Consider the following 10,361-nt stretch of genomic DNA (forward strand, 5'->3'; position numbering starts at 1 on the left):
AAACTGCATTTGGGACTACCAGCTGTTTCTCTGTTTCCCATAGCAGTTTTTCCTCAAGGCCGTAATGGGAGTGTGTGTTGGCGGGGAGGGAAGTGGGAATGAAACAAGGTATTGGGCTGTCCCTGGAGGAAAGTTATTATCTAAATTCCATCTGCGTGATGGACTCTGAGACTTGATCCCTGTGCAGTGAGCCCGAGTCTTGCCAGCATCCTTGTAGATGCTATGGAGGGAGGAGCTATACAGCAAAAGCAAGGACATGTGATGGACTCTGAGACTTGATCCCTGTACAGTGAGCCCAAGTCTTGCCAGCATCCTTGTAGATGCTATGGAGGGAGGAGCTATACAGCAAAAGCAAGGACATGCCTGGCCAGGGCTAGTTTTGTGCAGATCAGGAGCAGGGTGGTCTGTCTCACCATCTGCCACTTTGGTTTTCCTGCAAGCTGCTAAAAGGAGTCACCATAGCCAGTGGGGGAGTGTTACCAAACATCCACCCTGAGTTGCTAGCGAAGAAGCGAGGATCCAAAGGAAAGTTGGAAGCCATCATCACACCACCCCCAGCCAAAAAGGCCAAGTCTCCATCCCAGAAGAAGCCCGTGTCCAAGAAAGCAGGAGGCAAGAAAGGGGCCCGGAAATCCAAGGTACGTGACTTGGCAGGGATGCATGGATTAGGGCAGGGTGGTCTTCAGGTAAAGGGATCACAAGGGACCCTCTTCCCTGTGAGGGCTCATCTATCCCACTGAGGGGGACTAAGGAAGGAACATGTAGGAGCTGATTACACAGGAGCTAGTCCAGCTCAGGTGGCCAGAGTCAGGAAGTCTCTGAGTCTGCACACAACTGGAGAGCTGAGCTCCTGGGCAAGGCTTCCAGGGAGTGAGGAAGGTAGCGATAGTTCTAGGTGGAAGGACCCCTGTGCCTGGCTTGCCAGGGATATCTGCATGCCTGTGGGAAGGCGCTTCCCTGTGCTAGGGGACAGCCACCACCCATTCCTGCCGAGGGGACTGATGCTTTGATGTTCAGTGGTAGAACTCTCTCTGTGTGGCCATGGCTGCAGGTCCTCCTCCAAGTGTTTTCCAGCAGGGCCTTGCAGGCCGTTTGCTCTTTGGAATGATCGCCTCTGTCAAGGAGGGAAACAGACGTATCACTCAGGCACTTCCTGCTGGACCTAACTTGGACTGAAGGCTAGGTTCTAGGTGCTAGTCTTTTTGTGGTGAGGGAAACCCTCCCATTAGTGTGACTGAATTTCTTCTTGGGTGGGGAAGGCCAGCAAGTCCTGAGCCATGATCTTCACAGCATGGGGAGCAACGCCCCACCCTCAGGAGGCCTGGGCCTGTGAGTGCTTGTGCTCACCTGTCTGAGCCACCTGTCAGCAGGAGAGCACAAGGCAACTGGAACACAAGTTCTTTGTCCCTCCCTTGCTGGGCCCCTGCCTATCAGCTATTGACATAGTCTCCAGGGCCAGCAAACAAGGGAGAGTGCAGTCAAAGCATGGTTTTCAGTAAAGTGTCATCATGGGGCTGCCCTGCCCCAGGGAACCCCCCTGAGTTCTCCTCCTGTCCTCCAGCACACTAGGAGGGAATTACCTCTACAGAAGGTGATCTCTACCTTGTAAGACCCTCAGTGACAACTTCTTAGAAATGCTTTGGGATCTAATGATGCAGTATCAGGAAGTTCTTCCCACATGAGCCACATTCTCTCAGTGGAGTGAGATAGTGAGGACCCCTGCCCAGGACAGACTTGAGGAGTTGTGCATGTAGGGATGGTCGAGTCCCCATCCTATCAGCAGTCCCTCTTCTGAGCCCACCTGTGCCACAGGCAGACTGGCTTTTCACCCACAAGGGGGGCGGACAGCCACATTCTTCGACCTCTAACCTTCTTCTCCTACCCATACTGTATGTGGGGCCTTCTTTAGTTGAGGTGGGAGAGGCTGCATGTCTTTGCATGCCCTTCTGGATGCAAACAAACACTTCCCTGAAAACAAAATCTAAACTCCTCCTGCAAATGCACCACCACCCCCAGGCCCAGAATCACTCCTAGCTCTTTGAGAGAGAAACCTGATATTGAAGAGTGTCCTGTAAGTTATTTCGAGACACTTGTTCACAAGTCCTGGAGGAGGCTTGTGGCCAGGCAGGGATTTCACAGAATGCTCCATTACTAGTTCCTGCTAACTATAAAATTAGCAGATTGAATTGTTTCCCTCTCCCCTTTCAACATTTGCTATTAGGAGGAGGGGCAGGACAAGGAAGCAGGGGAAAGTGCCTCTGCAACCCTTTTCAAATGTTAAAAAAGATGATGAAGAGGCCAAATCCATCATCTTTTGAAAATGGGCCACAGGGACCCAGCCACCCATAGAGCAGGGCACCTGGCACTGGGGACCAGCAGAGGTAGAACTGCTTCCTTGGCTTGGCCTTTGCTCTGACCATGTCCTGAGCCATGGCCCTCTTCCGTGGTGCACTCTGCCTGTTGATACTTGAACCCATCTCTCAGATGCCAGTGTCTGCCTGCAAACCTGGGCTGAACCTCATTCCTGCATTACCCTAGTCTTCTCCTAGCAGTTTTTGCCCCATGACTTTCTGAACTTTCCAATTTATGAAACACTAGGAATTCTTTTGCTTTCTTTTTGGACTTGAAATATAGGGGGTGTGTGTGTGTGTGTCTTTAGTTCCTAGTAGCTATATTTGGAACTCAGTGTTTCTAATAACCATATGCCAATAATCACTCGAACACTCAACGTTTCCCTTGATTACAAAAGCAGGAAGTCTGTTATGGTGGTCTGTTTTTCTTCCACACAATAAAACACATTGTCTGCTTACTGTACCAGTATTTGGCTAACATTAAACCCTGGGGGAAGCTGAAATTGGAACCGTGAACAGCTAATTTTCAAAACATTTGTTTAATGTAAATTGTGGTGTCAGCTCCCAGAAACAGCGGAGAACCCTGCATCTCCAGGTTTAAGTGGAATGTTCTGAAAATAACCTTTCCAGGGACATGCAGAGAAAGCCTTAGTAACATGCTAAAGCACTTGTACTGAAAGGGAGTTGGTATTTTTCAAGTGTCAACGCTTGAATTCCAAATCATAATTTTTCCCTCAATTCTATATAATTTGAAGGTTTTGAAAATCTCCAGTTGTGACAGCTGAGTCAGCTATAGTAGAAACAGAGAAGGCCACAAACCCCACCAGGGGCTGGAAGTCCAGAGCCCTGTCTGTGCCCTGGGGCTCCTCCTTCCTACCTGGGTGGCCTCAGGCAACTCTATTCCCCTCTCTGTGCCTTGGTTTACCTCCACCCTATAACATAATGGGATCCATTCAACCTTTACAATTCAATGGCCTTATACATATTGCACAATGTGTTTTTGAGTAGGTAATATGTATAGAAGTTTGGACAGCACAAAACTGTGTGTAGTAAAAACATCTTACTCCACCAGTGCCACCTCTTCTCCCCAGAGCAGACTCTGTAGTGAGTTTTTATGTATCGTTTCAGAAAGTCTATGCATATGGAAGTAGATAGATATGTAAATCCCTTTCCATCCTACTTATTCTCTTTTTTTAATATAAATTACACAACCTATTTTGGCAGTGTGGTATAGTGGTTAAGAGTACAGGCTCTGGCGTCAGTTGTGGACTTTGTATTCCAATTCTGATATTTCCTAGCTGTGTGATCTTGGCAAGTTGCTTACCTTCTCTGGTGTTTGACTTCCTCATCTGTAAAGCGGGCATATAATACAGCGTAGTTGTGAGGCTTAAAAGAAATTTCACGTAAAGTGCTGAGAATAGTGACTGGCACAAATGTTAGATGCTGCTGTTATTATCTTGGCAATCCTTATTTCATATACTGCAGTTATTTATGCAAAACCTATGTAACCAGTCCTCTGTGAATGGACGTTGTAAAGTGCTGAGAATAGTTACTGGCACAAATGTTAGATGCTGCTGTTATTATCTTGGCAATCCTTCCATACCGTTGCATGTAGAGCTACTTTCATATTTCATATACTGCAGTTATTTATGCAAAACCTATGTAACCAGTCCTCTGTGAATGGACGTTTAGACTGTTTCTAGTATTCATTTTGGCAAACAGTGCCACAGTAGCCGTAGATCTCTGTGCTCATATGCAAGGATATCTATAGGAGGAAGTCCTCAAAGTGAACTTGCTAAGGCAGAGAGTGAGTGTATTTTTACCTTTGATAGCTATTATTCACTTAAAGAGCATTTGACCCCATTAAGAAATTTCAAAAGCTGCCTCATTCTTTTAACATTTATTACTGAGTTATCTAAAGAAGAATGAATACTCATTCAACCAGTATTTATCAAGTCTACATGTACTAGTTACTATTCTCAGTAGCGGAGATACAGCAGTGAACAAAAAGTCCCTGCCCTCTCTCAATGCTCAGAGAGGGGCACAGATTCTTTATAGAAGGGGGAGGGAGTAGATGCTATAACAAAATTAAGTGGGTGATGGCATAGGCAGTGTTACTTTACATAGGTGGTAAGGTGAGGCTACTTCAGTGGACACCTTATAGAGTAAGGTATCCAGTCAGTGACATGGCTAGGAGCAGAGAGCTCCAGCAGAGGAACAGCAAGTGGGCCTTGAGGGTGGTAGCATGCCTGGCCCCTCACAGAGAGAACATGACAGGACTTGCATGTGGGGGTCCCTGACTTTTCCATAACATGGACACCTTTGGCAGTGGGGGAAGCCTGGGACCCTTCTTAACATAAGATTTTCAAATGCATAAAATACGTAAGACTCAAAGTAAACCATTTATGCCTAGATACCTCAGGTTAAGCCTCCCTTCAGAGTTTTTACTAAGAATCACAGGATAATCTTGAGGAGATCTCTAAGAAAATACTTTTTGCCAAAAATTTGGATAAAAAATGATCTCACCTAGGATCTTTCAAATATAAAACTGCACCATCACCAAAACCCGCCCATCCCCATGTGAAAACCACCCTCCTGGATCAGAAGTTATGTTTTCTCCTCAACACCTGGCAAAAGCCCAAGATAATTTTGGTAGAATGCTTCTTTCTTTTTTTTTTTTTTTTTTTGAGGAGTAAATATTTAAACTGCAAATTAAGTGATTAATGTTCTGGTAAGGGATGCAAAAGAAAGGAATTGATTCTTTTGAGAAGCTGCCATGCTTACAAATTTTGTTAGTCTTTTAATGAAATTTCAGGCAGTTCAAACATCAGAGGAAAAGAGACTAGGCATAAGTAAACTTGGGTTGATTATTTCACATAAGTCTTTTTGGACACTCAGTTCTACAGATTCTTAAGTATGTTTCCCAGCACACTCTGACCTAATAGGTTTTCTACTGCTCCAAACAAAGCTGGGTGAGTGTTCAATACATGGGAACTTTTGGATTTGTAGAACAATATAAAATTCTAAAAAGTCAATTATTTTGGAGATTCAAGCAGGATTGCTTCTAACTTATTTTTTTTCCCTCAAGCTGGGATATTAAAAAATCTACCACTAGTATCACCTTTTCACAAAAGAAAGGACATTTTAATACCAAAAAGTTAAGGGCATAATTTCAGACAATAGGCTTTATTAAAAACTTAGGCACAGTTGTTACGATTTGAATGCAGTAACATCTCACAAGACAACTGTGCTGACCTTAAGCACCCGCATCATCCTGTGGGGTGGGAACCTTGAAAGGAAGAGGCAGAAGTCCTCTGCCAAGTAAATGGGCTACAGAGGACCAGGAAAGAATGGCTTGTCTCTATACAGCACTTTACTGCTTTCTGTCTTGGACACTTTTTTAATCACGAGTTCTCCAGCCTTAGTCTCATTTTCTGGATGAGGATTCTAAGGCTTAGGGAAGGTGAGCAATTTTCCCAAGTTCACACAGCTGGCAGAGCCTGGGCTCAAATGCAGAACTTCAGAGTTAAAACATAGTATCACTTGTATGTCCATGACCTTGGGCCACTTCCCTTGGCAGAAGCCCCTCTGTTCTGTGAGTGGAGGGCTGCAAAGGTGAGTGGGGGCAACAGCTTTAACAATTTATTGCTGGAAATCACCAGCATGATTAAGCATAGGCAGCTGCTGACTTGTATGGGACACAGGGAAGCTCGAATGCCTTCCTCCTCCCAATAAAACCAGCTCCAACTTCCAGAGGTCTGAAATCCTATCATCTAGGGCATTCTCACCTCTCAAAATCCAAGAGTCTTTGGGAGGAATCACTAAATCCTTATCTTCTTATCCCTTGGTGAATACCTTCATCCCATTCTCGAGCATTTACTGAGTACCTCCTATAAGCGTAGTGTTGCACTGGGTAGAGTAGAGCAATGGTTCACTAAATCCTTATCTTCTTATCCCTTGGTGAATACCTTCATCCCATTCCCGAGCATTTACTGAGTACCTCCTATAAGCGTAGTGTTGCACTGGGTAGAGTAGAGCAATGGTTTCCAAAAATTTTGCTTGCATACCACCTGAAGGAGTTTTTTAAATGTTTGTATTGTACACATTTAAAATTTGACAGCTAAACTTTTCATAATAAATTTAAATAGCTGCAAAGGGTATATTTTTGGTATACTGTAAATATTGACATTTTTAAATAAAACATTCATATTTAGAGGTAAAACAATCACTATTTTAAATGTATCCAATGAAATGTAAATACTGTGATGATTTGATACACCATCATCCATAAGCTCTTTAACAGTTGGAAAATTTACATTATTTTCTCCTTATTTCCCTTCTACTTGCCCCATAAACTTTCATCCCAGTGTAACACATTTTAATGTTTATATTATTGATTTCTGCAATGAGATAAAACTAGATTAGTTTCAAATAATTCTGAGAAAATTTCTTGTGACCTTTCTCAAAGCACTAAATGATATGGATTCTACAGGATTGGGTAGTTTTCACATTTATGAATAATATACAATTGCTCAAGCCAGTAAATGCATTACAAATTTTAATACCTATTAAGGAAAAAGTAAAATTTTATTGGAAAGTATTTTATAATGGGATGGGTGGAGATAATATTTTTCCCTATTAGTTTATCCTAAGATGAGTGTTACTGCCAAAATGAGACAGGGTTTAGCATCCTGTTTTTATATATTTATAGACATAAGTGCCTGGAAAATCTTGTTCACTAAAATAATTAAATGGTAATGGAAAAGGTTTTATTAAAGCAACATCATTCAATCCTCTGAACTCTTTCTGATATATGCCAATAATCATATAGTAATCTGTCATCAATTTATTTTATAAATGTTTTATTTTAGAAGAGTTCTACATTTATAGAAGGGTTACAGAGATGGTACAGAGTTCTTGAATATCCCTCACTCAGTTTTCCTATTTTTATCTTACATAACCACGGAACACATGATCACAACTAAGAAACCAACATTGGTACATTACTGTTAACTCCATCAATCTGTTTTTTAATGATTTATTAGCTGTTAACTCAATTAGGTGTTTTTTCAGTTTTGTTGAAAGCACAGAATTAAGCACACCTGACTTGTGAAAGGCTTTGTTATCTAGCCTTTTCCTTTCTTGGTTCCTGGAAGTTATATCAAAAAAGGTTTTGCTAAGACTTACCACATAATTGTGGGTTATACCTGTTTCTCTTTCACTTGTCAAATCTGAAACACTCAAAGTATTAGGAAAATCAAAATAGAGATAATTTTAACATAAGTTTGCCAGTACCGTATTTCTTGATAAGATGCTTTTTTTTTTGTCTTATTTATATCAAAATCTTGGAGCTTCAAATTTAGCTAGTTTAATTAATGGAAAATGTCAGCCATATAACCTAATTGCCAAAGCAGTCCTTATTGTTAAAGCAATCAGTGAAATTAGACCTTATTTTTCAATGTAAGTAAAAATGTTAATATGTTAATGAATTTGAATCCTAAACAGGCAAATGGATATGGCCCAGGTTCAGCCAGGAAGGCACAGCCACGTATAGCATTTCTCACCTTTCTTAATTTGCTTCCACTGGACCCTCCCTCGGGAATGATGTACTTTTTGATAATTATTGGGGCAAGGAAAAAGGTGAAGTGTCTAAACAAAAATTGGCATATTTTCTTCTATTCTCACTCTGCAATATATCTGAATGCAGAAAATCCCAAAATGAGTCAAAATATCCATTTTTAGTACCAGCTCTGTCCTTAACAGAAATATGTAAAAAACATGCATCCCTACTCTCAGGGTGGTGCGCCATACTAATGTTCACTCTGGGAAGTGGGAGGAACCTCGACCACATATGTAGATCCCTCTTAGGGCAATCAGTTATAGGAAAAAGTACATTAGGACCTTTGATGCCATGTACCCCTTGGAAGGCCCTTGGGTACTCCAGTATGTGCATACTTTAGTCTGAGTAATGCTGGAGAAAAGGTTGAAGAGCATGCCGAGACCCCTGCCCACTGTGGGGTCGGGGTCCCTGGGGAAGACAGATGGGCTCAACGACAGCCACCACATGTATCCTTCTCTAAGGCAGGTTTTAATGAAGGAAAGTGGAAAAGTAGGGGTGGGAAGGATGGAGAGTTATGGTCCTTGGTCTGCTTTTGGCTTTTTGACAACTAGTGACCTAGAACAGTTTTTTTCTTCTTCTTAAGCTTGAATAGTATACAGACATCTTGAACGGAAAGACACTTGAACATCCTTAATTAGAAGACTTCGACTTGATCTCAGTTTATGAAAATGGTTTTATATAAATGATCACTGTAAAGTGAAGTTTTGCCTTTAAAGTAGCTTTTTTTTTTTTTTTTGAGATTATAAGTGATGAAAATATAATTTAATGCTAGTCACAGAACTCCTGGACTTCAAAATAAGTCTGCAGCCTCCACTTTGAGATATGCTGAGAATTGGTTGTGATTTAGTTTCCTGTTTTCTCTTGAGTGTTAGAAAAGCCTGGGCTTGTGGGGCCTCTGCCTGTGTGTCCCACATTCTGACTTCTTTTTGTGCAAGAAGAAGCAGGGAGAAGTCAGCAAGGCCGCCAGTGCCGACAGCACGACTGAGGGCACGCCCGCCGATGGCTTCACCGTCCTCTCCACCAAGAGCCTCTTCCTCGGCCAGAAGGTAGGCAGACGTGTGGCTTCAGTCTGCTCAAGGGCCCCGGGACGGATGGCAGGCCTGGGGATTCCTGGGGCCACTCCCAGCCTCGTGGGTGGACAGAGTGGCTTTGAGAGTGGCCTCAGGGGAGGTGAGGTGCTGAGGAGACCACAAAGCTGAGGGGGGACTCTGGCAGGTGGGGAATGGGAGATAGTGCTAAAGAGAACAGGGGGGTTCAGTAGAGGATCAGGACCCTTGGGGTTAGCCTGGAAAAGGAGCTACTTCTGTGGGGTAACTTAGTCATCAGATAGCACTGGCCAGAAAACTAGGCAGAAGTCAGAACCCCCCTTGTGGAAGGTGCATGATCTGGCAGGTGGCCTACCTGTTCTGGTGGGCCCTAAAGGCAGAGCCCCCAATCTGATCCCGGGCGGGATTGTTTCCAGATACACTAATGGGTGCACTGGGTTTCTTCACTGAACCACCAGACGACTCTTCAAGCCAATTGTTTGTTTGTTTTAACCACGGGCAATATATTTTCAGCCGCCCCAGTGATGCACCTTTGCCAGGACGCCATGGTTTTGTAAAAGACGATTCACTTTTATTGAAAATAAAAATGATGCAACAGCTTTTAAGACCTGAGAATGACAGTTAATTAATATATCTCTATTAACACCAAAAAAAGGGGTGGGGAGAGAGGGAATTAAGTTTTTCTCGATTTTTTTTTAACCTACATTCAAAAAAATTAAAGGAATGAATTGACCTTCCTTGTAAATTTGAGTTTAGTTTGAATGGTAACAATTTGGTTGTGAAGCTGCATCATTTTTAAATCCTCACTGTCAGTTTTCTTTTGCATCACAGTGACACGGCTCTCTGCTCACATCATTGCAAGTCCTCCCCCACCCCGTTCCCTCTTCCTATCGCTAATTGCACTGTCTCTCATGATGCACTTCCTGTGGTGGACTCTGTATTCCAGAAAATAACCATTACTGTTTACATTTTATAACCATTATCTGTATTTTGTATGCATTTTTCAAAAGAAAAAAAAAGCAGCACTAGTTGTCATCTTAAGGTCTGGGGCTTTAAAAGGTTCTGTTTAAAATATTTTTTATTCATTTAAAAATTCTAACTCAGCAGTGAAGGCAACCACCTGGGTCTACTTTCACACCCTTTAACATGTTCTTTGAGTAATATTGAAAGTTAATGTGACCTGTCATCCAAATTGCTTCAGTTTGAACTAAAGCGTGAAAACTGCCCTGCTACTTAGTACTAGCTCCAGTGTGTTCTGGATCCCCAGTACAGACTATTAGCCAGGAGACTTGGAGGCCTGTTTAACAGGTAGAACAGTTCAGCCCCATGGGGTCACTCTTTCCC

At 42.7% G+C, this 10,361-nt stretch overlaps 1 protein-coding gene across 2 annotated transcripts in view; it reads left to right on the top strand.

Annotated features, from left to right (window-relative positions):
• Nucleotides 1-9,997, top strand: part of LOC103601004 (core histone macro-H2A.1) — a 31,095-nt gene extending 21,098 nt beyond the window's left edge. The window contains exons 3-5 of one of the 2 annotated variants that reach the window (XM_008585384.1): nt 441-638; nt 8,907-9,017; nt 9,849-9,997. In XM_008585384.1, the coding sequence (XP_008583606.1) occupies nt 441-638; nt 8,907-9,017; nt 9,849-9,851 (312 nt within the window). In that variant the 3' untranslated portion in view covers nt 9,852-9,997. Of the gene's footprint in view, nt 1-440; nt 639-8,906; nt 9,018-9,530; nt 9,623-9,848 lie in introns of those variants that run through there. The other variant, XM_008585383.1, reaches the window with a different exon arrangement.
• Nucleotides 9,998-10,361: the final 364 nt, after the last annotated feature.

This window comes from Galeopterus variegatus, unplaced genomic scaffold (genome assembly GCF_000696425.1).
Source record: "Galeopterus variegatus unplaced genomic scaffold, G_variegatus-3.0.2 Scaffold3548, whole genome shotgun sequence".
NCBI classification, from domain to species: Eukaryota; Metazoa; Chordata; class Mammalia; order Dermoptera; family Cynocephalidae; genus Galeopterus; species Galeopterus variegatus.